Source organism: Trichoderma virens (genome assembly GCF_000170995.1).
Source record: "Trichoderma virens Gv29-8 chromosome Unknown TRIVIscaffold_5, whole genome shotgun sequence".
Classification (NCBI taxonomy): domain Eukaryota; kingdom Fungi; phylum Ascomycota; class Sordariomycetes; order Hypocreales; family Hypocreaceae; genus Trichoderma; species Trichoderma virens.
In genome coordinates, this window is record NW_014013744.1 from 47,351 (window position 1) to 74,361 (window position 27,011).

The 27,011-nt window shown below is 49.9% G+C and overlaps 11 protein-coding genes across 11 annotated transcripts; 7 read left to right on the plus strand and 4 right to left on the minus strand.

Annotated features, from left to right (window-relative positions):
* Window positions 1-248: 248 nt before the first annotated feature.
* Window positions 249-803, plus strand: TRIVIDRAFT_56172 (uncharacterized protein; the record flags this gene model as incomplete). Its single annotated transcript, XM_014101989.1, has 2 exons — window positions 249-301; window positions 356-803. 2 exons carry the CDS (start codon window positions 249-251, stop codon window positions 801-803), a joined length of 501 nt encoding a protein of 166 aa, XP_013957464.1.
* Window positions 804-965: 162 nt separating this feature from the next.
* TRIVIDRAFT_92198 (uncharacterized protein) lies at window positions 966-1,692 on the minus strand (the record flags this gene model as incomplete). The annotated part of the gene is made up of 3 exons (XM_014101990.1): window positions 966-1,269; window positions 1,327-1,398; window positions 1,463-1,692. The coding sequence occupies 3 exons, from the start codon at window positions 1,623-1,625 to the stop codon at window positions 1,091-1,093; spliced, it is 414 nt and encodes a 137-aa protein (XP_013957465.1).
* Window positions 1,693-3,459: 1,767 nt separating this feature from the next.
* On the plus strand, window positions 3,460-4,387 carry TRIVIDRAFT_215760 (uncharacterized protein; the record flags this gene model as incomplete). Its single annotated transcript, XM_014101991.1, has 3 exons — window positions 3,460-3,619; window positions 3,706-3,998; window positions 4,052-4,387. 3 exons carry the CDS (start codon window positions 3,564-3,566, stop codon window positions 4,108-4,110), a joined length of 408 nt encoding a protein of 135 aa, XP_013957466.1.
* A 335-nt stretch (window positions 4,388-4,722) lies between these two features.
* On the plus strand, window positions 4,723-6,905 carry TRIVIDRAFT_74251 (uncharacterized protein; the record flags this gene model as incomplete). The annotated part of the gene is made up of 2 exons (XM_014101992.1): window positions 4,723-5,148; window positions 5,223-6,905. 2 exons carry the CDS (start codon window positions 4,919-4,921, stop codon window positions 6,712-6,714), a joined length of 1,722 nt encoding a protein of 573 aa, XP_013957467.1.
* A 328-nt stretch (window positions 6,906-7,233) lies between these two features.
* Window positions 7,234-8,640, plus strand: TRIVIDRAFT_212444 (uncharacterized protein; the record flags this gene model as incomplete). Its single annotated transcript, XM_014101993.1, has 6 exons — window positions 7,234-7,259; window positions 7,363-7,519; window positions 7,646-7,762; window positions 7,852-7,966; window positions 8,067-8,138; window positions 8,204-8,640. 6 exons carry the CDS (start codon window positions 7,234-7,236, stop codon window positions 8,419-8,421), a joined length of 705 nt encoding a protein of 234 aa, XP_013957468.1.
* Window positions 8,641-8,672: 32 nt separating this feature from the next.
* Window positions 8,673-10,753, minus strand: TRIVIDRAFT_208720 (uncharacterized protein; the record flags this gene model as incomplete). Its single annotated transcript, XM_014101994.1, has 6 exons — window positions 8,673-8,774; window positions 8,826-9,059; window positions 9,116-9,897; window positions 10,014-10,124; window positions 10,198-10,434; window positions 10,491-10,753. The coding sequence occupies 6 exons, from the start codon at window positions 10,573-10,575 to the stop codon at window positions 8,673-8,675; spliced, it is 1,551 nt and encodes a 516-aa protein (XP_013957469.1).
* Window positions 10,754-11,527: 774 nt separating this feature from the next.
* Window positions 11,528-11,725, plus strand: TRIVIDRAFT_122058 (uncharacterized protein; the record flags this gene model as incomplete). The annotated part of the gene is made up of 1 exon (XM_014101995.1): window positions 11,528-11,725. A coding segment is annotated over one exon (198 nt), but the record flags the coding sequence as incomplete, so codon positions are not given.
* A 456-nt stretch (window positions 11,726-12,181) lies between these two features.
* Window positions 12,182-14,378, minus strand: TRIVIDRAFT_82486 (uncharacterized protein; the record flags this gene model as incomplete). The annotated part of the gene is made up of 5 exons (XM_014101996.1): window positions 12,182-12,683; window positions 12,740-13,117; window positions 13,187-13,495; window positions 13,558-14,189; window positions 14,252-14,378. The coding sequence occupies 5 exons, from the start codon at window positions 14,376-14,378 to the stop codon at window positions 12,510-12,512; spliced, it is 1,620 nt and encodes a 539-aa protein (XP_013957471.1).
* Window positions 14,379-17,814: 3,436 nt separating this feature from the next.
* On the plus strand, window positions 17,815-20,358 carry TRIVIDRAFT_1038 (suppressor of glycerol defect protein; the record flags this gene model as incomplete). The annotated part of the gene is made up of 1 exon (XM_014101932.1): window positions 17,815-20,358. A coding segment is annotated over one exon (2,544 nt), but the record flags the coding sequence as incomplete, so codon positions are not given.
* A 728-nt stretch (window positions 20,359-21,086) lies between these two features.
* Window positions 21,087-23,220, plus strand: TRIVIDRAFT_111161 (uncharacterized protein; the record flags this gene model as incomplete). The annotated part of the gene is made up of 5 exons (XM_014101997.1): window positions 21,087-21,209; window positions 21,297-21,334; window positions 21,398-21,477; window positions 21,540-22,244; window positions 22,311-23,220. 5 exons carry the CDS (start codon window positions 21,148-21,150, stop codon window positions 22,926-22,928), a joined length of 1,503 nt encoding a protein of 500 aa, XP_013957472.1.
* Window positions 23,221-23,621: 401 nt separating this feature from the next.
* On the minus strand, window positions 23,622-26,464 carry TRIVIDRAFT_123233 (uncharacterized protein; the record flags this gene model as incomplete). The annotated part of the gene is made up of 3 exons (XM_014101998.1): window positions 23,622-24,923; window positions 24,983-25,703; window positions 25,824-26,464. Coding segments are annotated over 3 exons (2,664 nt in total), but the record flags the coding sequence as incomplete, so codon positions are not given.
* Window positions 26,465-27,011: the final 547 nt, after the last annotated feature.

Consider the following 27,011-nt stretch of genomic DNA (forward strand, 5'->3'; position numbering starts at 1 on the left):
AGGCCGATTTCGATTTTATGGACTGGGAACGACCTAGTCTGCGGCGTAGGAAGGGCAAGGGGAGGCGCCTGCAGCTACTCACAGATGACATGGACTCGGACCTTGAGGAGAGACTTCAATCTACATTCAACAATGATCGACTGAAAAAGGCCCAGCGCAAAAAGGAAAGGGAAGAGTTGCGAGCGATGGGATTACTTGGCAAGAAGGGCCAGGTTGACCTGCGAGCGAAATACTCCACAGGCATAACGATGAGCCAAGTTGCAGATGAAGTGAAAACGTTCCTCGCCGGATCTCAAGAAACGTGCGTATACCATAGGCCTATCAAAATACCCCCATTTTACTGACAATTTCTCAGCTTAAATCTACCACCAATGGATAAACGAACAAGAAAAATGGTCCACGAGTTGGCAAACAAATTCGACATCAAATCCAAGTCAATTGGGGCTGGTGAGCAGCGTAGGCCGGTCTTATATCGAACGAAGAGAACAACGTATAAGGAAGCCGCTTTCGAGCAGGCCGTCATGCGACTCAAACGACAATATTCACGGTCTTCTCAGCCGTCTAAACAAGGTCAAAATCGACAGAAAGCGTCAGGCCGAGGTGACGCCGGAACTAGCTACCGGGACGGTGAGGTCATCGGTGCGTCTGCGCCAGAACTGGGGAGCGAAAATCGAGGTCGAACTATGCTTGAGAAAATGGGTTGGAGTACCGGAACACCTTTGGGCGCTAGTGATAATCAAGGTATACTGCAGCCTGTGAGTCAAACGATGAAACGAACCCGAGCGGGTCTCGGACAGGAGTAGGAGACATGGACAATCTAGGAGATTCTGTAATTGTTGATGCAGAGGAAAATAAAATAGCATAATGTGCAGAAACCATTGCTTCGAGATATCCTCGATAGCTATTGTACAACCGCGAACCCCATTGACCGTGAAGACATTGCCCCCATAAAGCAAACCATCCGTAACGCATTAAGAGATCCCAAAGGCGAAACACAGTCACCCATCGTCTCGAGTAAAGACACTAAAGTCACGCAAACAAAAACCCAAGTTTTCAGATTTGAAATCAGAACCAGCCAACATGATCCTTTTCATTTCGTGGATGAAGAGTACTTGGTGACGGCCTTGGTGCCCTCAGAGACGGCGTGCTTGGCCAATTCACCTGGCAGGATCAACCGGACAGATGTCTGGATCTCTCGGGAAGAGATTGTGGACTTCTTGTTGTAGGCAGCCAGCTTGGAAGCCTCGGTGGCAACGCGCTCGAAGATATCTGTTCAAGTTAGGAATAATGGACCAGAAAAAAGGTGTGAATGCGATCAAATCTTACCGTTGACGAACGAGTTGAGGATGGACATGGCACGGTTGGAGATACCAGTGTCGGGGTGGACCTGCTTGAGGACTGGAAACCAAGTTAGAATAAAAATGCAAAAAAAGAAAAAGGAGAAAAAACAGTGTTGACAAACCCTTGTAGATGTAGGAGCTGTAGGTCTCCTTGCGAGTCTTTGACCGCTTCTTCTTCTCGCCAGAGGCGGCGGTCTTCTTGCCAGCGTCCTTCTTCTCGGGAGCCTTGCTGGCGGTTGAGGGGGCCTTGGCGGCGGGCTTCTTGTCGGCAGCTTTGGGAGGCATTTTGGATAAAGTTGATGCAATCGATTTAGATTTCAAGTGCGGATAATCAAAATGGCAAAAGGGCGGGCTGGCAGCGGGTGATGATGAAAGTGAATGGTGCGGGAAAGACGTTTGGGGATGAGCTGGGCTTTTGTAGCTGGACGCGTTGGTGCAAGTGGATTACTGATTTGCTTGGGAGCAAGTAGGGGTGGCGCGAGCGAAGGCGCGTGCACGCCCTCAGAGCTGCAAAAGTGCGGTAAAACTGCCCGCTGCGAAAAAGGGTGTCTAGGCTCAGAAAAAAAAAAAGGTTCACTACGGGGTACAAGTGCCATGTATTCACAAAGTCACTGCTTGTGCTCCAGTTATGCCGCGCTAGGCACTTAACGGCAAGGCGCACCTTGATTATCACGCACTCTGGACGGGGCCGAGTCCCTGCACCAGATGCGATTGCCTTGCTCGCTCCATAACGTCTAGTCGCGTCGACATTTTTTGTTGTTTTTTTTTTTTTTTGGCTGCCATTTCTCTGCTCAGTCGCATGTGATTGGCTGAGGCCAGTCCTCTTTATCGCTGCAGCTTTTCTCCCCACCAGCCCCCCTACCAGCTGAGGACGGATGTACCTTTTTTCTTCTGATCTCACCGGCGCATGTACCTCCCGCCTTTGCCTTGCGTGCTGCCTGGACGCGCCCTTGTAGTAGCCGCCTCTTAGCAGGAGCGCCTGGATAGCCTCACTTTGCCTCAGCCCAGCCTACCCTAGAATGTAGAGTGTAGCCAATTGTTGCACCCTTTGTAGATTCAATTCTTCTCTTTGTTCCCGTGTATATTTCTCTATGTTCGCATTTATTCGATATGTACGCATATCTATGGCGCAACGATGTGGTAGAATGAGGTGATGAGACACTCCCGCATGTGCATAATCAGGCCTGGTGCTGGATCAGAATTGCAACGGCGAAGCAATCTTGAGCAACACCACCATCACTGCAACCCAATAATCATCTAATGCTACATAGTAGACCACATACGTGTTTGGGAGCAAGCCGGGCACAGACCACTTGGTCTAGCCAATATCAAACGGCCACATCAAAAGTACAGAACCTGTAAGCAAAATCATGTCCCCAATGGATACCAAATGCTTGCATTTGCATATAGTAATGGACCTGAGGCAAAGCGACTGGGTACGCGAGATTCCACAGCGGCACGATTAACGAAGCCCTGGTGCAAAATACACAGGTACCGCCCAGGATTATCCATTTATTTTTTTTGGTCCAATAAGCAGGCTGTGATTTAATCTGGAGCGAGTAGTATTCATGGGTTGGTCATGAAATTGCTGCATTACTTAGAAAAGGCTGCGAATCAACACGCGCTTTCAAGGGTTTGCACATATTATTTTAAATGACACGAATATTTGTAACCAGCCGTACTCTCTGCATGTACACGAGCACCCCGTGAGTAGAATAAAGCGATAATATCTGCAAGATGGGAAGATCCATCCAAACCCCATCGACACCGCATTGAGGCTCACGCAACCTGAATAGCCCTGAGATGGGGCGGAGATCAGAAGGAGAGAATGCTGAGTGCCGGGATACCAAGCCATGTACCGCCTAGGTACCTGGAGCCAGCATTAGCTGCATCTCTGCCTGGACCCAGTTTGGCAGTACTCGATGTACTTTGTACACCCCCCCGCAGTTCCAGTTGATTGTCGCATTGTTTTCCTTGGGACACGTCTATTTTCCCAAACGGGACTAGCTCTGAAGCTGCCGCAGAGGGAGGGTGATTGGTGATCTCGCGCGCTGAGCACCAAAAACTACTTAACGTAGATTCCCCCCGCCGAACTCAAACCTCTTCATTTACACTGTCTCTCAACTATCCACGCTGCACGTTTACCATTCCGACATTTGCCGCATCTCGCACCTCGCATCTACTTTCGAGTAATTTTTCGTTAATCCAAAAACCACATTCAAAATGACTGGCGGCGGCAAATCTGGCGGCAAGGCCTCTGGCTCCAAGAACGCTCAATCGTAAGTAGCTCGACGCGGTACACGCGTTCTTATCCAAACAAGATCAAAACAATCCACTTGAACACGCAAACCTGACTCCATTCCAGCCGTTCCTCCAAGGCGGGTCTTGCGTTCCCCGTTGGTCGTGTCCACCGTCTTCTGCGAAAGGGCAACTACGCCCAGCGTGTCGGTGCCGGTGCTCCCGTCTACCTCGCCGCTGTTCTCGAGTACCTCGCTGCCGAAATCCTCGAGTTGGCTGGTAACGCCGCTCGTGACAACAAGAAGACCCGTATCATCCCTCGTCACCTTCAGCTCGCCATCCGAAACGATGAGGAGTTGAACAAGCTGCTGGGACACGTCACCATCGCACAGGGTGGTGTTCTGCCCAACATCCACCAGAGTAAGCTACTCGGAATCACATCAAGAATCGAAATAGTTACTGACATCACACAGACCTCCTCCCCAAGAAGACGACTGGCAAGTCTGGCAAGGGTTCCAGCCAAGAATTGTAATTTTTCCGTTGGTCGTTTGTGCTTTCTTTCGAGGTCGTTTTGGTTGTCATAAAGGGGTCAAGGGATAAGGTTTACGGTTGCTTTTGTACGTCTGGGTTGTACATTAATCCCCCACGGCTATGATCATGAATCAATTAGGGTTTTTTTCAAATGCACTTCGTTAAAACGTTTACCATTCGGATTGGTCTCTTCAGCCGCAAGTGATGTGTATTGATATGGAATCATGGTTAATCAACAAAAAAAAAAAAAAAAAAAAAAAAAGATATCCTTTTTGATTTGAAACATCGTCTAGTTCGAGCACTGTTCCAAATGTGACATTTCTCTCTTATATTTTCCCTTATATTTTGTCAAGCATTTAACTTGCAAATGCAATGATAATTCAATCGTAATTTGCGTCTGTTTGATGTATGCAATGTTTGATGTTTTTATATGCGTATTTCTCGACTTGTAGCTCTATTGCGCCTCTTTTGCTTTAGCTGTTAGCTCCCCCCACTAGCATCAATTCAGTATTCACCTTGATTGTATATTCCCTTAGCTAATACAGAAAGGGCTATAAATAACGGGGTAGTGCTACTCGCAGTTTAATGGGTACCTCGGTGGCGGCGCCTGTCGTAAATATGTGCTTGTACCTCCCATCGTTCTACCTCTACCAAAGTCATTCGATACTCGCGGCTGTCGTGGCTTTAAGCGGTGAATTCACGACGACGTCGTCCTCCAGCTCAACGGTCCTCTCTCCCGCACCACTTGATTGAACTTTTTCCTGCTCCGTTTCTTCCTTTCCCCGGTGCAATTGTAATGTGTTGGCACCATGTCAGCTACTGAGTCTTCTTCTCGCCAGCCGGCACAGGATGTTGGCGGAAAGAGGGATCTACCCCTCATGACCCGCGATGAAATTGAGGCTTTGATCGCCAGTGGACGACATATTATTATCTACGGCGGATATGTCTTGCGGCTTGATGGCTGGCTTCAATATCACCCAGGAGGAGCCAAGGCCATCATGCATATGGTGGGCAGAGATGCAACTGACTGGATCGAGGTGTACGTGAACTCCCCCCCTAGGAACGATGTATTGGTTGGACGAATTGCTAACGCCCTGTTGTTTCAACTTGCAGTATACATTCGAAGGGGGCAAAGGAAAAAATGGCGCGGTACCGCATTGGCAAAATCGAAGGTTCTTGGTTGAACTTCAGGCCGCCTATCCAGGGCGGTATCTTTCGAACCATGGAAGAGATCGAATCGGACCATAGCAAAGGTATCCATGGCATATCGACGGGAGAGGATACGAGCTCCTCAAGCTCCCGAGCACCCTCGCCTGTATTTGATGTTGACACAAAGTCGTTGCGTGATCGAAAAAGTGCGTCGGGACATGCAGCAGCCAGGTCAGGGTCCATCTCGTCCGAGTCAACTACGGACAAGACGCCGCTGGACGGCATGTCCTATCTAGACATTGTCACTCGCGAGCATATCTCGCTTGATCTTGAGAAATACCCCGCTGTTGACGAAGCCACGCAAGCTCACATTGTTGCCAATTACCGCGAACTGCACCAGAAGATTATCGATGCCGGCCTGTACAAAACAAATTATTCGGCATATGGCTGGGAATGTCTTCGCTACTTTTCTCTGTTCGCTACGATGCTGATTGCTCTTTCCTATGGTTACTACTTCATCAGCGCACTATCTCTTGGTTTCTTGTGGCACCAGCTCGTCTTCACAGCTCACGATGCTGGCCACATGGGCATTACGCACGACTATTTTATCGACACGACTATCGGCATCTTCATCGCTAATTTCGTTGGTGGCCTCTCCCTAGGCTGGTGGAAGCACAACCACAATGTTCACCACATCGTGACAAATGCCCCCGAGCACGATCCCGACATCGAACACATGCCTCTCTTCGCTGTTTCTCACCGCCTACTGGGATCCTTGCGGTCTACTTTTTACGAACGCGTCATGGAGTATGATGCATTTGCGAAAGTTCTCTTGCGCATTCAGCCGTGGACCTACTACCCATTCTTGGCTCTTGGTCGGTTCAACCTCTACGTCCTGTCGTGGGATTATATCCTCAATGGAAAGGGGCCTCGGAAGGGCCCAGCTGCGTACCAGCGTTGGCTCGAGCTAACAGGACAGGTGTTCTTCTGGATCTGGTTCGGCTATGGAATTCTGTACAAGTCGATACCTGATGGCTGGTCGCGCTTTGTCTTTTTGATGGTGAGCCACGTTGCAGCTTCTCCTCTGCATGTGCAGATTGTGCTGTCGCATTTTGCCATGAGCACCGCCGACCTGGGGCCGCAGGAGTCTTTCCCGCAGATGATGCTGAGAACGACAATGGACGTTGATTGCCCTCGCTGGCTTGACTTTGTTCACGGTGGCCTGCAGTTTCAAGCCATCCATCACTTATTCCCCCGCATGCCGCGCCATAACTTCCGCGACGCACAGAAGCTTGTCATTGAGTTTTGCAAAGAGGTTGATATCCCCTACGCATACTACGGGTTCACAACGGCCAATGGGCAGGTCATTGGCAGGCTCGCAGAAGTTGCCAGACAGGCCGCCATCTTTTCAAAGTGCCAGGAAACCATCACCAAGACGAAAGATTTTGCTATATAAATGCTATAGAATGTTGCTAGATAAAAGTCTCGCACTTGGATAGAGGAGTATATGTGTATGAATACCTGAGATTAGTAGAAACAAATACAGGTAGGTTAAAAAAAAGGTGCGGTAGAATTATGCAGCTTTCTAAAGAAGCTTCTTTATTAGTTATTTAAAACTTCAAATTTCTACCAGATTTTTTTTCTTCTACAAGATGAAATCATCTCCAGAGCTCACTTTGGCGGCTTCACGTAGCCATCATGTACTGGGTGCTAACACAAGGTCTGTACGTAATCATTGAAAAGTACTTAGTAGGCACCCTAGTTTGAGGTATTTCTAGTCACCAATAAGCGGCATCTATACTTTAAACTCCAGTCTCTCTGAAGTACTTTTCAATTTGCAAACTGTTAGATACAGTAGCACATCCAAATCATCGCAACGCTGCGAACTTTTTTTTTTTACCATTTGTTTGACACATACAAGCACTTCCAAGTCCATTCCAGAGCAGTGTTATCTATAAACACAAAATCTGCAAAAATGTCCGACAGCGACGATGAACCCATGTAATTAGTCCCTCCTTCAACCACTTTGTCAGACTCTGTATTGGTAAGGTGGAGGGGAAAATGATGATGAGAACTGACTTTGCTCGACTTCCCCCCCATATAGCACCCTCTCGGCACATGCCCTCGCGGCGCTGAAGTCGTTCGAAGCAGAGAGAGACGAGCACCAGGCAAAGTTCCAGCGGCTGAAGGACGAGGCAGAGAGCAACAGCCTGCTGTCCATCGATACGTTTGCCGAGGACTGGAATGAGTCTCAATTTTGGGTACGTCTTACAAACGTTTCTTTGCTCTTTCACAAAATTAAAAAAAAAGAAAGAAAAAAAAAAAAAAACACTGGACGAATGAGGCTAATTGCTGAGAAAATGGGAATTTTTGTTGTATGATTACAGTATTCAGAGGAAACTGCCAATATCCTGGCTACAGAGCTGCTTAGAGATGCGACAAGCAACATGACAATCGGTGTTGTCTCAGCGCCGAGTGTGTTTGTGGCACTCAGGAACCTCTTGGTGAGTTATTCCAGATATTTATATATACATGTCGAATGCACAGGAGGAAAAGAGCAGTGCTAATACTGTTTGATCTCTGCCTGCTGTAGCGAGACCGAAGCGATAATGAGAAGCCTAAGCTTGTCCTTTTGGAACACGACAACCGGTTTGGCGTGTTCCCCGAGTTTTACTTCTATGATTTCCAACAGCCAGTCAAACTGCCAGGTATGTATCAGACTCAAATCTTCATCCATGCATTATTATTTATAAGACAAGTTCTATCTCCAAGTCTCAAGGATCCCGTAATAACCTCATGTGCACACAGGTCACCTGAAAGGGTCCATGGACAGGATTATCTGTGATCCGCCATTTCTGAGTGAAGACTGCCAGACCAAAGGTACCAATTCCCACCTCGATATGCAATACCCCCTTTTGAGCTTTCTAAACTAATGATGGGTGTAGCCGCATTGACTGTGCGCTGGCTCCTCAAACCAAGCAGTGCCGGACCATCATCCAACCTTATTGTCTGCACTGGAGAGAGAATGGAGGCTCTGATTCTCAAGCTATACCGGGCACTGGGAGTGCAGACAACTGCCTTTGAGCCCAAGCATACAAGGGGCCTTAGCAACGAGTTCTACTGCTACGCCAATTTTGAGTGCCCAAATTGGAAATGGCGGTAAAAAAAACAATAGGACGAAGAAGAAGATGCCGCCGGGGCATCTCAAAAGTACGGCCATATTAACATAATGTAGTGAACGGGTAATTGGATGCATAGACAACCATGATAGGACAAGGACTGCTTGAAATGAGCCACATAGCCCGATTGATGAGCTGTAGTATGCTGGATTGCATGCTAGTTTATCCCATAGTCTAGGGATGGTGGGTATGGTGGGTATGGTGGCCCTGATTATAGCATAGACAATGATGTCTCCTAGGCGAGAGACCGAATGATATAGAACAATAGATACGCCTGGGCGCCAAGCACATCCGATACCCGGGCCAATTCTACCTTGTGGTCATTGAATTTGAACCACTGTGATTATTAGCACAAAGAAAAAGATAGAGAAATGAGTATTGGCCATACCTGATCCCCAACTCGGCAATATGACACGTAGTGACCGGTCTCAATCTCGCCGACGTGAACGACAACGCTCAGGAGGTCATAGGTACATGACCTCTCCAATTCCATATTCTCACGACTATCACGGCTGCGAGCACGGTTGGTGTAAGGAAGCATGTTGAGCTGCAGCGGGAATTGAACGGTGTTATCAATCTTGGACGCAGCTCGGTCATGTTTTCCCTGCTTGAACTCAAATCTCTGGGGGTACATGTTAATAGAAGACACAAGGAGGGCATCATGACAAAACGACTTACCTTGAGTTGGATGGATAATACGTTGGGTAGGCGTTTGATGTTGGTATATCTCCGTGCCTGCTGTATTGATGCGCAGCTGTGGCACCTATACTCGCATTTGTCTGACTTGACGTACTCCTCATCCAAACAATCGTTCAATGAAAGGGCAGGCAGCTTCTGTCCCGTCTTCTTAGCTCGTCTTTGTGCCAAAGTGTCGACACCCAGACTGAGATCCAGAAAAGATTGGACCGCATGGGTCATGCCACCGCAGTTCTGGCAGGTTGTGACTGTTTGCATTTTGCCGTAAAATGTTTGGTGGATAATGCAGTTGCACGTATGCTCACTGCCACCCTGCGGCTTCTTACCATCGCCATTTCGTTCGTGAAGTTCCTCAGCCAAAAACTGGAAGAACTCATGGGCGTCCTGCTCCTTAGTTGTCACAAGATTCTCGAAAGCCTTCTTTTCCGAAATCCAAAACCCAGACAAGATATTGGCGGCTGTATAGCCGTTGGTACTTTCTAGCGCGTAGAAATCCTGGAACATGTCGTCCATGGCACAGCTCATGCAGTGGGAAATGCTGCACTCGCTGCTCTGGTGTCCGTCGCTCAGATAAAAGTTACGCAGGAGAGGATTGTGGAGGAAGCTCTGAAGCACGACATTCTGGTAGCAAGTCGCACCTGCGTTGTAGATGCCGCGAAGGCCACTCGCCCGGCACGATGCCACGGTTGTGTTGGCTGAGATGAGCCGAGGGTCTTCCTTGGCCGAGTCGGCAAAAAGTTCGTCATGCTTTCGTTTTCGATTCGCTAAAAAGAGCAGGTGAGGTTACTAAACGCGCAGAGAAGACGACCAATTGGTAACTTCCAGACAAAACAAGGAGAAGAAGGACGACATTGCGAACTATTGCACGGGGTTTGCATACTTGAAAACGTCCCAGTTCCAATCTTTCGCACTCTGAGCTCCTCCAACGTGGGGTCCCAGACCAGGTCATCGCATATCTGACAATAGAGTGCACCGCTGCGAGAGTCGACATCTGTATTTGTAAGCAACTATGAAATATGAACGCATAGCAGTATTCAATCGGCCGCATCGGAGCTGCTACGTACAGAATCGATGCAGTTTCTCGGTTCCATGATCAAGCCGATCGTCTTCGGACACTGTAACTGGGCATTGTAGACATAGGTAATTCGAGGTAAGGGAAGTGACAGGGCGGCCTTCCTGATTTGTGGACGTCTGGGTAACGATGGGGCTCGTATCGAAGATGCCTCGGAGGATCATCTTGTAGTGCGCTATGGAGCTGTTCATAACCTCTTGGCTCTGGGACAGGAGCAGCTGAACATGCTCTGGAAGCAAGTCAGTCATGGCAGTTGTGGCGATTTGATTTGACTGGCACACTCACCGCAGCCAAAGACTGGGCATCCCGGCGAAGGGGATTTGATTTTCGCATTTTTGGGAGATGCGGGAGTCGTTGGTCGGGTGGACATGGCGGCTGTGGGAATGGATGGGTATGATGTATGATGCGACTGATGATGATGGTGGTCGACGGTCGACGCGCCTCTCAGCAAATGCCGAATTGCTGTTTGCAAGAATCGATAGTCGAGATCTGCGGCCTCTGTGCGCGGTGCCTTGGTGAAGAGGGTGAGATGGATTGGGGTAGCGATGTTATGAGGCTTTGCGGGTGATGGGTATCTAAAAGTTGCAATCGAATATTATCGGACGTTTGGGCACGCGCATTAACTCGGCTGGAGTGCTGCTACTAGGATGGCGCATCCGCCGATCAACCAGATGCGCTATAGAGTGCGTGCCTTGCCTTAGCAGCGGCTAAGGAAGCGGCTAACAGTGACTGGCCAGCACCCTCGATAAGGCTTCAAGGAAAGCACCATGTGGTGAAAATATTCGAATTGTATATGTACCTAGTATGCGTATATCGCTTCCAATCATTTATTTACCTACACCTACTAGGTAGTTTGTTATATGTTGCTCATCATCTGCTATACCTATATATGCATAAGGTATTCTCGCAATATCTCCTCCTTACACATTCAGCGATGTCACACTTATAGAATGCGTGGCATATTTGTTATTGTCTTTCTGCCAATTTTTTTTTTAAAAAATGGATAATTAAGCCAATCTACACAGTCCCTTTAATACATCAGCCTCTTATGCTTTGTAATTTCGGGAGACTTTTCATCTTCTTCTCTTCTCTCTCTCTCTTTTTTTTTTCCGTAGAGATCCAAGACCGTTTAGATAAGGATAACTGTGTTTATGTCAGCCGCTACCTCTCCAGTATTGGTCATCCACTCAGATCAAAGCTCCATCGTGTAGCCCAGTCTCAAATCAGTGCTTCATCAACCGTAACCAAAGCCAGCTTTTTTTTTTTTTTTTTTTTAATTTCCTTCCATTCAATATCAGCTGCTCTCCGCTTCCACAGCCAAAATGCCTCAAGATTCAACTCAAAACCAGCAAGCCGCCTTCTCAGCCCTCTACCTCCAGAAGCTCACGCAAGAGCTCTCCGAGGACCTGGACAAGATCCGCAACGCCGACGACTTCAAGGCTGAATCCGTGCCGTCTCTCGTCCATGCGTTACAGCAGGGCGCTAAGCAATTCTCCCCTGCTCAGCAGAATGCCGTTCTCAAGACCTCAGAAAGCCGACACGGCTGAACTGGCGCTGCGGGTGTGAATCTTAAAACTTCTTCTCTCTTCATGGTAAATTTCTTTTTCATCATCGTTTCTTATCGGCGATAAACTCACACGAGGCTAGTGACACCTACCTAGACCACAAGACGCCCCACGGAGCTACACACGCTCTTCAGTGTATTAATCATGGCATAAGATGGCAAACACTTGTGCTTTCATAGCATTGTGCAATAGTAAGGCCATTGGCCATTGCTCATCAACCATCGAGCTCTATCCTTGGCGCTGTCCTCAAGCTACCTTCAGCCATACTGGTTTGATGCATCTACTTACTTTGTATATATGAGGCTACGCTATGCGAGCGCCAGAAAGACTTTAGAATGTGCCGCCTATTGAGAGATAGCTTGGAATTGTCACCTTCATGGCAAATGTGTGTATAGTTTTAAAACGCCACCTCATAGCAGAATCATAGGTCAATTCATCCCTCATCAAATATATCATTACATCCTCTATAGGATGGCTACTACCTCCATTACCCTATCCTAATACTTCTCCTAATACTACTACCCCCACCGCAAAAAGAAAATGAACGTGGTATCATAAAGGCTAAGGGTATCCAATCCGCCTCCCAATGTATCATGAAGGGTATCTTGCAGAAAAAAAATGCGTAAAGGTCGTATAGAAAAGAAATTTTTTGAAACGCCGTGTTTAGGTCGAGTTAGCCAACCCAAAGTAAGCATCGTCCCAAATGCCGAAAACACCGTGGGAAACATGCCGAGCATGTTCAAGCAAAAGCTGCTGAAGGCTGAGAATTGCGCTCCTTGCGGACTGCCCATCCCTTGAGAGCCAAAACGATGAGCTCCCAAGACATGAACAAGCCTGCAAAGCCCAAGGTAATTGTGTAGAGGGACATTGGTTCCAAATCGTAGTGAATCATACCCTTGATGGTATCGGCGCTCTGCTGCCGTTAGTTTCGGAGTTCCTAGGAGATGGATTGTTTTGTATCACACTTACACTGTACATGAAAATAATGCCACCTGCAATGAGACCAAACGATGCCAGGAGCTCGGTCGGCGGTCGAGATGGGTGAGTAGACTTGGGCGGCTTCAGGTACATTGTGACGTACGTGAGCATTCTAGCCAAGGAAGCCCCGAGCAACAAGTTTCCCCATTGCTTGTGGACCATGGTTCCGGTCATGGTTTCCTGCGAGTGGCCACCCATCATCATACCAAGCAGGAAGATGATGAGTGCAGGGATGGGGTTGATGGAGAACTCGTACGACTCGGGGGGTTCGAGAGCCGCGCGCTCATCATCGGAAGGATGGGGGTTGCTGCTAGTCACCAAGGTATTGAGGAGACCTCTCAACCAAGTAGATTCAACGAGCATACCAATCTATTGGAACACCAGTCAGTAAAGAGTTTTGGAATGTAGCAAAAACCCGCGAATTTGCGAAAGACTTACGGAGCCGCCTCCAAGGAAAAGAACGGTGATGGAGAAGTGCTCCAGATCGCTCGGGGTCCAGACGCCATCGCTGCTCCCCAAATGCTCCAAGAAGATGTTGGTCGAGCCATAGAAAAAGATGAGGAAGCTTTCGACCCACTCCGCAGAGACGACCCATCGCTGGCCGGCCTTCCTCTGAGGGCGCAGGTTCCAAGCCCAACCCGACTCGTGGAAGCTTCCCGACCAGCGACCAAGAGTGAGGAGGCCCATCCAAAAGAAAATACCGCCCTTGATCCAGTGAGCAAGTCCGCTGAAGATGGCAGAACCCTCCTAAAGTGCTGTTAGCAAGAATCCCCGCTTTTCCATGCGGAGAGATTGGAGCAGATACTTACAAAGAGACGACCAAGAGTAGCAATGCCGGTAATGTAAGCAATGAAGCCGAAGGGCATGATGATGCGATCAACAGTCTTATATCCAAAATCAATGTACTTCCAGACCCGGGAAGACAACACCTTGACGGCCATCAGCGTCGTCTTGCTCTGCTGCATCGGCGCAGGCATGGGCATGGGCATGGTGGGGCCGTCAGGATCGTCGTCCTCCTCCAGCTCCTTGTCGAAATTGGCCTCGCGGTGATCATTTTCCGCAAGCGTGGAGAAGGAGTTGCTGCGAAGCGACTCTGTCGTCGGCTCCGAGCCCTGGCCGCTGTCGTTGGAGAGGCGGTAGTCGCCGAAGTAGTTGGTGTTGGCGCTTCTGGGAAGTGGGATGAAGGAGCGGCGCTCATCCACTAGCTGGTCGGCAGTTGAGTTGAAAGCCCCGCCAATGTGCCGGAGCAGGCTGACAACCACTTGCGCAGAAATGACCCAAGTCACGATCCAGCCAATCTTGTGGTGCGCATTGTTGGGATACAGATCGGGCGTCTGCGCATTGTACACGGTTCCCAGAATCAGGCCCAGCGCATTGGCGGCGAGGAAGATGAATTGCGACGGAAGAACATAGCGCGACTTGGCCAGCGACAAGACCACAGCTTTTGTAAGCGTCTTATTAGCATTAAAACAGCCTTGCTTACAACATGTCTAAAATACTCACCAACTGGAAGGAAAATGATCCAGGCCAGCGTCATGAGCGCAATGTGCGCATACAGCACCTGGGAATGCTCTGGGTGGGCAAAGTACGTGGGAGGGTATTCCGAGTCCTGCTGCTGGTCTGGCTCCATGTTTTCCATGCCCTCCATGCCCTCCATGCCCTCACCACCATGGCGTCGGGCATTATCTGCGAGGACTGGCAAGGCCAAGCTCAGGCCAAGCACAGCGATGCCAGCAAGGCTACGGCCGAAGGCGGCTGACTTCATCGGGGTTGATTGTATAGCTTAGAATCACGATTAAAGAAAAAAAAAGAAGAAGAACGAGGCGAGAGGCGTTCAACCGCGTTGCGTTGCGCAGGTTCAGCGACGAATCAAGGACGACAGATAGAATACATGCAGAGACGCCTTAGGATGGGAGAGAGAAGAAGGGGAGGGGAAAGAGGCGTGTCCGGCCAAAGGACTATGCAAACTACTGCCAACAAAAGAACACAGAAGCTTCATTCTACGAGAGTCATAGGTGGGTGGGTGGCTGTCTTAAAAGGAAGAAGCAGCTCAGCATGGCGGCAGCTTGTCGAAGCCGCTTCATCCCGCCGGGCGGGACCTGAGCGGCACAAAATCCAGGGCTGCGATTGTCATCACATCAGTCATGCGAGAAACCAAGGCCAAGGAACGCTGCTTGTGGGTTGTTGGAAGGGAAGATGAGGTCGAGCTCCGAGGCTTCCGAGCCTCGCGCCTGTTAGTACTTGAGATGCGGTCAGTAGGTGTACCCAAGCTTGCCAAGGTAGGTAGTAGCCAGGATCGAGAAGCCCAGGTGGGAAAAGGAAAAAAAAAAAAAAGACATATCTCCACTGCATGGATGAGCCGGGTGGGGGGCTTCGATTCCTGATCCAGCGATTTCGGGAACGGATGGTGAGGATGGCATGGTATCGGGTCGCGCCTAAGCATCCATTCTGCGGCCAAGAGATGAGCTGTAGTTTGAACAGGCAGCTGTAAGTCCGCAGCTTGTACAGTACTCCGGGCTACATGATGGAGGATTCACTTGATCGACTGGTAGTGTCGCTCCTCACCCTCCTCCTATCGGAATCGACAGCTCCCTTAGTCGTAGTAAGGCGAGGCGTTCAGTCACATGTGAAGCTGAAGGTGCCAAACAGAGCTTGAGGGCTGCGGAAATAGGCAATAGCACAGCTGTTCTGAGCACTGGCGCAAGTCAGGGTACAGCCGAACGCAGTGCTATGACGCACTGTCATGCCCGTCTGGAGAACCTTGACCCCCGGCCAGTGCCCGGCAAACGCCATGCGGCCTCTCGGCTGTCAGGCCGTCTGACAAACGCTGCCACGCCGATGACACAGCGGGCACGTTGCTGGTAGTAGTACCTACCTGCAGTGCTTGAGTCCTAGGGACGAGCATGTACCACTTACCTGCATACGCCTGGTAGGGCAGGGCACGGCTGGCTTGACTTGATTATGGATATTGACTTGGTTCGATTTGGTTCTATTCAACAAGCTACAGGTACCTGCCTGGAGGCATGTAAGACGAATCTCTACCGAGTCGTGATTGACAAACTGACCCCCGCCAGGCATAAATGCACACGGCATGCAGTGCATCCAATGTGACCTCACTTACAGCAGGCCTGCTCTGTATGGAATAGCATCGTCGTCGCCAGAAGGGCGCTCCGCGTATCACACACGGCGTATTGCGTATTGGGTACCAAGGCTGCTACAGTACCCAGCTACCGCGTACACCCATCTGTCGGAGTACTGTACTCACCTGGTACTTGTACATGCCGTTAATACGACTCCGCACTTATCGTCGTTCGTTTTTTTTTTTTTCTTGACCACCCGCCCCGGTGATTCCGGAGGAGGAATCGGACATCGGAGCGCGAACCATCGGCTGTGTCTCCACCGAAGCGCTGTGACGAAATGGCTGGCTTGGGTTGAGAGCTGGAGCTCCCCACTTGAAGGCTTCTTGGCACACTAGGAGGATGGATTTGCGACTTGGCGACATTCTGCTATGCTAAAATGGCCCATGCGCAATCGGGGTCATCTGATGACTTGGATCCTTTTTGTTGATGTTGTGTTGTTGTGTTCTCTGGTCGCCATTCAGAGCTTGACGGCGGGAGAAACAAAAAATCACAGCAGAGCTTCATTCACCTCGTCCGACACCCTGGTCATGACATCTCATCACCTTCAGAACCCCTCCTTCAAGCGCCAGCCAACCCCAACCAGCCAACCCCCAGTTATCTCGCCTTTTCATGCCTCTTCTCCGAACCTTACATTGTGCTTCTTTTACTCTTTTTCCGTGGCTGCAGCCGAATCACCCAATGCCGGGAGGGTGGCGTGACGCGAACAAACGTGGAAACTTGTGTCAGCATCGATTGGTCCGATGAGAGTTGCCAGCCTCCCCACAGCTCTGCAGCCACGATTGGCGTGCTCCTCAGCCAGGGTACCAGCCACTAGGCAATCCATTTCATTTGAACTGCATTCTGGCCCTTTGCTACTACTGGCAGGCTGCAAGGCCACAAGCCGGCACCAAGCAAAATCACTCGTCCGATATGCCGCCTTTCCGTGTAAGAGTTAAGTAATACTACAAGAAAAAGCGCGGAGTTGGACCCGCGGATATTAGGCCATCGCCCGCCAAATCCTTGGAGTCCCGCTCTTTCGCGATTAGGTGCCGGAGCTTTGTGCTCTCTGCTCTTGTATTAATAATGTCCCATAGTTCCGAGGGGCTTGAGTCATCGCCGATTGTCTAGTTTTGATGGGTGAGAGATCGTATCAGTCGCAGTCCTGCACGATACGGCAATACTTGCCTACTTATACAGGCGGATTCGGCTATCTATTCAATAACCGTGAAGCGGGCCTTTAAGCCAATGGTCTAAAACACCAAACTCTCGCGTAGAAACCGGGCACGTTCTCCGGCTATTGGGACCACATCACGGAAACAAACCAGGAAATCATTAGATCCACAGCCTTAGCCTAGCAGAGAGAACAAAGCAACTGCCAGGGGCCACTATGAGGCGGATAGCCTGTCTGTTCTCTCTTACTAAGGAAAGAAAAAACGATCGTCTTCACTGCAGGGTAAGCTGAACTGTCCCAAGCTTAGTCACCGATCCTAGTCAGCTTTTGGTTACGAGGTGAGCGGCAAGCCTTTATCATATCAATCCAAAAAAAAAAAAAAAAAAAAAAAAAAGAGACAGAGAAGAGAGAAAGAGAAAGAGAAAGAGAAAGAGAAAGAAGAAGATGCAAAAAGTCACAATAATGAATAAAGTTGCAGATAATGTATAAAAATAAGCCAATTCAAGTCTTGGATAAATAAAATACTATTCCACTAAATCGACATTAATATGTGTTGAGCTCTTACGCGAGGCTGTCCGAAGAGTGTAATTCTTTCGAGTTGTCGAGACCCCTGCGCCACTAGTACGTCATTCAGAAATTTTGCGACGCGGGTTTGCGATCCTGGTCGACACTTGAAAGTTTTCATCGCAAATCCAGCCTTTCCACGCAATGCTCATATAAAAAATCCCCGTTTTATCTCCAGTGAATTGGAACGCTCTCTCGCCGCCATGCCTTCCACAGATGCTCTGGAGCTCCAAAAAAAGCTCTTCAAGCGCATGGGCTTGGATGTGCCAGAGGAAAAACGACAGACACAAAGGCGCCCAACCAAACAGAACAAGGAATCATTCAGCCAAATATCGCGTCGGAAAGCTCTGAGAGCGCAGAAAAGGACAAAGAGTCACCCGAAGCAGCCTACCTCTACGAAGAAAGTTGCCAATGGGACCAGGTTCCATCGCCCAGAACGAAATTCTCAACGCCGGCCGGCTGCCCCAGTTAAATTGGCATCTAGCGATGACCACCAGAGCGATTCCGATGGTCACACGTCACCACTGGATGAAGAGGACGAGGATATCCTTGAAGAATCCGACAGCGACGGCAGAATCGAAGACGAGGATGATTTTGACTTAGACGACGACAGCCACTCTGACAGTGATGAGGCAGAGATACCAAAGACAGGATCATCCAAATACGATGGCCTTTCCAGTGCTGTCCGTGAAAAGCTTGCTCAAGATGACAAAGAAATTGAAGAATTTGAAAAGAAGCTGCGTATAAAGAAAGGAGCCTCCTCATTGCCGAAGGCCTTCAGAGATGATGGGCTTGACGAAATTCTGGGCGATGTTGGATCAGACTCCGAGACGAATCAAGCCGATGAGACGTTAAAACGGAAACGAAATTACGATGATTGGTTAGCCTCAAAGAGAAGGAAAGCAATGCCGGAGGCAGCCTCGACTTCTTTGGGCGATTCCGATGAATCAGAGGGCTCAGAAGAAGAGGACGCTTTTGACTTCTCAGACGACGAATCTGCGAATCAGGACCAAGAAGAAGACTCATCACATCAACCCAAGGCCAGAGTGAAGGAAAATCCTTATGTGGCGCCTGCCACGGGGCCAGTGGTCGCCAAATACGTGCCTCCGTCTTTGCGAAAAGCTGCCAACTCGAATTCAGAAGCAAAGATGCGACTGCAGAAACAGATTCAAGGTTTGGTGAATCGTCTGACGGAAGCGAATATTCTGGGCATTGTCAAATCTATCGAGGAGTTATATCAACAGAATGCCCGTGGCGATGTCACAGAAATTCTTACGAGTACAATTCTGGCGCAGATGTACAAATCTTCAAGCATTCCAGACCAGTTCTTGGTTCTTACAGGCGGCTTTTCCGCTGCAGTCTACAAAGTGATTGGATCCAGCTTTGGATCACACCTTATTCAACAAGTGGTGGTGAGCTTTGGGGATTCTTATAAACATGCTACGCAAGAAGGGATCGCTTTTGCGGAAATTCCAAAGGAGTCCTCAAACATACTTGGTTTTCTCACACAGCTGTACCTGTTCGAGGTTGTAAACTGCAAAATAATGTTTGATTACATGGAAAGATTTCTCGCGGACCTGAATGAGCTGAACGTTGAGCTTCTTCTACGCATCTGCCGTATGGCAGGTCGTCTTATGCGGAGGGATGACCCAAATGCGCTGAAGCATGTTACATCCATTTTAAACAAGGCAATCAATGAGGCTGGATCCGCCGACCAGTCTGTGCGCACAAAGTTCATGGTTGAGACGATCAACGATCTTGGCAAGAGCAAACCCAAGGCTCGAGGATTAGATTCTGCCGTTGTATCGGACCACGTTCTCCGAATTCGAAAGAAGCTCGGCGAGCTCAAATCACAGTCTCGAAGACTTGATGGTCTCGCACCGATGGGATTGAGCCTACTGGACATTGAAAAGGCAGACACAAGGGGCAAATGGTGGCTGGTAGGAGCAAGTGTTCCAGCGAAGGAGACTTATCAAGATGAGGAAAAGGAGTCGACATCCGCACCCAAAAAGAATGATATCGACTTGGCCGATGACAATGAGGACATGGATATTGTGTTACCCGACTTTCCCAAGAAAGCTCGTGGCCAGGGCTTTCACACCTCAGCACAAATAGCCATCTTCACTGCCATCATGTCCGCGGCCGACTACGAACATGGGTACCGCCAATATGCCAACCTTAAGCTGAGAAAGGATGATCAAGCTGAAATTGCACGCGTGCTCGTGCAGTGCGTCGGGAGTGAGGCGAATTACAATGAATACTACGCACTCGTGGGCAAGCAAGCCTGTACAAACAACAAAATCAGGTTTGCCTTCCAAGACAGACTTTGGAAAATCTTCCGAAGCCTTGGCGAGTTAATGTTTGGCGAAGAGGCAGAAGACGAAGAAACTGCCGATAGTGAGAAGATGAAGGACGAGCGACGCATTTGCCATGTGGCTCGCTTCTACGCGGCCTTGATATTTGACGGCGCCTTGAATATCAACATCCTAAAGCCTTTGAACCTACCAAGGCTGAATCGGTGGACTCTCATATTTGTCGAGCAGCTCATAGCTAGTCTACTGCAGGCCTGCCGGGGGAGCGAAGCCAAGGAGGGTGTCCGGGTAGCCAAGGTGTTTGGCGTGGTGGCAGAGGTACCGACGCTTGCAGCAGGCATGGACTGGTTTCTTCGGAAGAAGCTACGAAAAAGCAAGCTGCTGACGTCGAAGGAGATGAAGAAGTTGGAAAGGGCGCGGGCGACAGCTGAGGCCGTTGTCCAAGCGCAGACAGCGAGAGAAGGCTAGGTAGATAGGACAGCTGAAGAGACGTCTCTTCTTTTCCTCTGCCCTGCTTCCTCTCTTGTACATTTCTAATAAAGGGGCAAAAGTAGATAGACACACACACAACTCTGTAGGCAGTGGTGGCGTAGAGTCTCAGGGTAAGCGAAAGGGGCTCACCCGATCGATTACCGAGGATCATGATGCTCGACGAAAACTACTAGGAATGAGGCTGATAATGGATAGAGACTAAATTGGTCATCACTTCGCCCCGTTTGTGTCGCCTTCTTCCAGCTGTGGCAATTCGCCGTATAGAAAAGATATCAAATGCGATACCCGATAGCCTCGTGACAGCCTTTTTGCTGGGCGGATTTACTGTACAGAGATAGCTAGCATCTTGTTGCAAACTTGGAATTTTATAGGGAGAGCTGAGGCGTCCCGCATCTAAGCGAAAATGTCCCAGGCCAGGCCGATTTGCGCCGCTGGGCCGGAGGGTACTTGGAGGTACATCACGACGACGTGTAGAGGGGCAAACAAAGCGGGAGGCCGAAGTCGCGCAGCCCTCTGTAGGTGCCATTCTCGCCATTGTCTCATAGACAGGATGTACCCCGCTAGTACCCCTCGAGTACCCGCCCAGTGCACATTCGTGTTCACATAATCGCCCATGGAGCTTCCCTAAAACCAGCGGGCCTTGCTATAGGCCCAAAGCTGATACACTTCTTTTCGACCTCCAACCGTCGACTCTCTTCCTCAACCAATTCATCATACAGCACCTGTCAACGGCTGCCCAGCATGCTTGCCAGCCGCCTGATACCCCGAAGTGCCATCCGCACGCTGCCCAGCAGGCAATTGACGTGAGCACCCGCTTCCCCTCCACCGGCTGCTGTTTGTGGCAGTGGAAAATCTCTCGCATGGCTAACCCGCATCACTGCTCTGCTTAGTCTGTCACGATGGAGTCGAGGATTTGCCTCCGCCTCTGGTTCGTCGCCCTGAAAAAGAACAAAGACGGCAGACTCGGAATGCTGTGCTAACACGGGGACAGAGGAAAAGGACCTGATCATCATCGGAGGTGGTGTTGCCGGATATGTGGCAGCCATTAAGGCCGGACAAGAGGGCATGAAGGTGAGGCATAGCCGAATTTGCACGGCTGGTGATATTCAGGAGCTGACCGTTTCTGCGTCTAGGTGGCTTGCATTGAGAAGCGAGGCACCCTCGGCGGTACCTGTCTTAACGTCGGCTGCATTCCCTCAAAATCTCTGCTCAACAACTCCCACCTGTACCACCAGATTCTCCATGACTCAAAACACCGCGGTATCGAGGTCGGAGAGGTCAAGCTCAACCTCGAGAACTTCATGAAGGCCAAGGAAACCGCCGTCTCCGGCCTGACCAAGGGTGTCGAGTTCCTCTTGAAGAAGAACGGCGCCGAGTACATCAAGGGCACCGGCTCCTTCATCAACGAGAACGAGATCAAGGTCGCCCTCAACGATGGCGGCGAGTCCGTCATCCGCGGCAAGAACATTCTCATCGCCACTGGCTCTGAGGCTACTCCTTTCCCCGGCCTTCACATCGACGAGCAGCGCGTCGTCACCAGCACCGGTGCTATTGCGCTGCAAAAGGTCCCGGAGACCATGACCGTCATCGGTGGTGGTATCATTGGTCTTGAGATGGCTTCCGTTTGGTCGCGTCTGGGAGCCAAGGTCACCGTCGTCGAGTTCCTCGGCCAGATCGGTGGACCCGGCATGGACACCGAGATCTCCAAGGCCACCCAGCGAATTCTCAAGAAGCAGGGCATCGAGTTCAAGCTCAACACCAAGGTCGTCAGCGGCGACACCACCAGCGAGCTCGTCAAGCTCGATGTCGATGCCGCCAAGGGTGGCAAGCCCGAGAGCGTAAGTAGTGAAACAGATGATAACCAGACAGTTCCGGGATACTAGTTGCTAACATACTCGCCACAGATTGATTCCGAGGTCGTTTTGGTCGCCATTGGTCGACGACCCTACACTCAGGGCCTGGGCCTTGAGAACATTGGCCTCGAGCTGGACGAGCGCGGCCGTGTCATCATCGACTCTGAGTACCGAACCAAGATCCCCCACATCCGTTGCATTGGTGACGCTACCTTTGGACCCATGCTTGCCCACAAGGCCGAGGAGGAGGCTGTTGCCGTTGTCGAGTACATCTCCAAGGGCCATGGCCACGTCAACTACGGATGCATCCCGTCTGTCATGTACACCCACCCCGAAGTCGCCTGGGTTGGCCAGTCGGAGCAGGACCTCAAGGCCCAGAACATCCCCTACAAGATCGGCACTTTCCCCTTCAGCGCCAACTCCCGAGCCAAGACCAACCTCGACCACGACGGTCTCGTCAAGATCCTTGCCGATCCCGAGACTGATCGCCTGCTCGGCGCTCACATCGTTGGACCTGGCGCTGGTGAGATGATTGCCGAGGCTACCCTGGCCCTGGAGTATGGTGCTTCTAGCGAGGACATTGCCCGAACCTGCCACGCCCACCCCACGCTCGCCGAGGCTTTCAAGGAGGCTGCCATGGCCACTTATGACAAGGCCATCCACTTCTAAGTCAGGGATCGTTGTGGTGTGAAGCCGGCGTGGTCTTTTGAGTCGAGAGGGTCTATAGTCTGAAGGTCTGGCGTTGGAGGTCTCTCAAGTCAATAGGTCATGCGTAGTGAAATCAAAACAAAAACATATAGATACGGGATGCAATGAAGCATGTATGCATACCCAGGGCTGCCGAGGAGACAAATGTCTAAGTCAAACTGAAGCTATTTGTAGAATCAAGTTCTTCAAGGGTTGTATAATTATTACTATAAATAATAAAGTCAAAAGAAGCAATGCAAGCTGTTTAAGGGTGCCTCCTCAGTATCTCGTTCTGACACTTAAGCTGTGTATATTTTACAGACTAAAGTACTAAATAACTTCTTCCAAATGCCTACAAACTAGGAAATTAACTACCACTTTTACTTGCTGAAGCAGATAGACTTATTGTAGCCAGTTTCTTAAGTATCTGCTACTCATGCTATATTCCATCTTAGGATTCTAATTATAATTCTTATTAAGCTAAAAAAAAAAAAAAAAGAGCTAAATTCTCGCTGCCTTTAATAAGCCGAGTCTACATATGTATACTACAACATGTTATGACTCAAGCAGTGTACTTAAAGTCTAAAAATCCGCTGAGGTCCCCCATGTATTCCCAAATTGGCAGCCGCTAGAACTCCCTGATGTTCATTTCGTCCCAAAGTCTTGCTTCTAAAAGACTCCTCCTCCCCGGCGGTGAGGCTGTGTCTGCCGGAACTGGCTAATCAATCCAAGCACACCGACATCTGGCTCCTTCGTGGCCATACTATTTTCCTTACTGAGTCCCCCAGGAGACGTCTGCCACATGGATTCCCCAAGCATGGCGCCGGCTTCGGAGCTCTCTCCTCCCAGCCCTGCAACATCGGCTTCGGCTTCAAATGGCTCCTCGGGGATCTCAGAAGGATGGGCTCCTCGTGACGGACGGGGCGGTTTATACGGCCCTCTGCCTGCCACATTTGAGATTGACGGCTGGTGACGGGCATCTAGGAGCATAGATGCCATAGGCGATGGCTGTGTAATGCTGTGACCGCCTCTGGGGAATGTACCCAACCCTGCTGTTCGGCTCCTATTTCTCCCTGTTTCCGCGCCCCCCATGTGGGAAGATTGCATGTCTGCTGCTAGAGTGGGCGAATTCAGATTGGGAAACGCAGGGGGAGGATGGAATGGCTGCGTCCCCGGAGGCAGGTGTCCAGGGATGCCAGTCTTGGGATTGATAACGTAATTATCAAGAAATCCATAATAAGACGCAGCCATCTTTCCATGCTTTGTTGCATAGTAATCCTCGCGGACGTCCTTGGGGGCTCCCTGTCGATTGGCGGGTTGGCTTGGCCCCCTTTTGAAGTCGAATTCGGCAAACGAGCAGACATAGCCCATCCCATCCACATGTACCGTAAACTCCCGGAAGAAATCCACAATCTGATCACTGCACTTGGGTAGTGACAACAGCAACAACAGGGGGGTAGTTATGATGCCTAGGACCTCTTCTAGAAAGATGACAACTTTCATCTTGTAGAGCTCTGAAAATTCCTGTTTAACTTCGAAGCTGTGCAGCCTTCCCTGCCAGTGATCAGGCATATAGTGAGTATACTCAATAACGTTCCTCAGAGCATACTCAGGATCGAACACCATCGACTCTTCAGACACCATTCCACGGGTGATGGCCCAGATTCCTCCAAATATTCCCAGGTAGAACAGAGCGGTCCGGTCTTTTGTGATTTCAAACGATAAGAACAGTTCCGAGTCAAGTAAAGTGCAAACAGCAAGAATGGCCGTAAGTGCACCAGACATAAAGGAAATACTTTTCGCGATATCCTCTGTCATGCGCTTGGGAAATTGATCAATGTATCGGGTTGCGAACGGAAATGACATATGAAGCCTTTCATAAAAGAGGTGAGGAAGCTCGTTGAACTCGCGAAATTTCCACTCTGCAAGCGAGGTGTATTTACGTGCTGCAGCTAGCTTGGGGTCTTTTTGATATTCCTGTATGCGGTAATTAGCAGCAATTACATGAGATATGTCATAAAGGAGTGAGTACTCACATTGTAATACGTAAAGAAATAGACGATAATGACGTATGCGAGCACGATGGGAGCGAAGAGGAGATTCAGAAACCCAGCAAAGTAGAATCGCTGTTTCAATTTTTGACTCAAGACTCCTCTCCGTTCGGCACGCAGGAAATCTTGTTGTACTTGGCCCAGTTCGTTGAATGCCATGTCAAGGATGCAGTAATGAAGGTACCATTCCATAGTCTTTGAAAACAGCTGACGACCTCTGAGAAACGGAAACGGAAGTGATAAGTTTAGTATATCCTTGTTAATCATGGCGATGAGGTAATTCTCCTTGCGCATCAGTCGGTTGGCGATGTCGTGAGCATCGAGACGTTCTTTAGACTGACTACCGATGAAGCGCCGCAAGTTCTGCGGTATATCGGCGGCTGTTCTAGGATTCTGGTCCCGTAAAGCCATGATCCGAGCAACAACGTCTTGCCACGATATCGTCTGCATATCTTGCTCGGGAATATCAAGAAGGACGACGAAGAATTCGCGGATATGGAGGAGACGGCGGATCTCGAAAAAGTACTGCACAGATTTCCATATGAAGAAGAAGGAGTAAAGCCAGATGCCAAAACTCCACAAGCCTGACATCTTCTGAGTGCATTGGGGTACGACGACCTGCTTCAGTGACTGACTATGCGGCACCTTGCTGTAATCGACACATTGAGTTAGGAACGTCAACAAGATAGCAACGAACAAAGTTTCCCTGCATCTCCATGTCAGCTGCTGCCGCTTAATTCCAACCAGGTTAATCAAAGAAAAGGAGAAGAAGGAGAAGAAGAAGGCAAGATAGCTCCCTCCCTTCAACCCCCTTGGTTGAACCTACAATAACCACAGGGCATTTGAGCACATGATACACCACATGCCGTCGCCTTCATAGTAATTATAAACATCTCTCATGAAGCTGTCGAGATTTGTGATGTTTGCCCATCTCCACAAAGCAGCATTCTTGCGGTCGAATGACGGGCCCGCGTTCAGCAGAGATCCCAACGGTGGTGCTGCAGCTGGTCGTGCACTTGGCCTGGGGACCTCAGCCGGCGGCCGCCACTGGGGCCGGCCGTGGCCCGATGGAGGCTCTGGGCTGTGATAATGTTGCGCTTCTGTTTGGTCGAGGGCGGGATTCGCCATGGCCTTGTTGGACTCGACGAGCAGCGAAGCGGGCACGTCGTCGTCACCGTCGTCATCGTGTTGCGGCCACCTTATCGGGGGACCTCGGCGGGGGTCTTGATGAAGGCTGCTCGCTCCCGGCGATAGTACGCTGCCGGCGCTGTTGTTATTGTTGTTATTGCTGTTGTTGTTGCGTCGTGCGGCGGCCAGCGTTGGTGCAGGGATGCTGTCAAACAGCCGGCTGGCGCCTCCGTGGGCCGGCCCTGCCTCAACATCGTAGTCTGGCTCGTCGTCGTAGGACCGCAGCTGCTCGTAAAAGGACCGGCCGCCTTGCGTAGACGCCGTGAGTCGTGAGAAGATCTTGGGTGCGGGTGCCATGTCGGAGGCTCGTTCAGTTGCTAACCATAACCATAACCATGTTCATGTGGAATCGCCCGAGAGATGGGGAGAGAGAACAGGCCAGAGACGGTAAACTCTGCGCATATCAATGTCCGTTAGCACAAGGGAAGCTGTGATTGTTGATGTTTTGGCAGACAGTCAGCTGGTCGAGCATGGACATGGACATTACTGCCTAATGCTTGAGTCAGGTGGCTTGTTGATGGCTGGAGAGAAGCGTCACCGGGTGAGGACCTACTAGGCTAGGTAGGTAGCGGTAGATTGATATGATCTAAGCGTGCAGGTCCCAAGATCTCAGCTAAAGAGCGGCTAATTTTAGAAGGGTGGATCGCTAGAGCTGCCACCCAAATAAGTACTTGTACAGTGTTAGAAAGTCTCGATGGTAGTGATAGTAGCAGAAAGTACCTAGCAATAGTAGCAGATACTCCAGGAAGAGTACACCTATTTAAGTAATACTAGTGATAAAAGATCTTCATTATGCGTTATCATGACATTTGAAACTCTTCTTAGT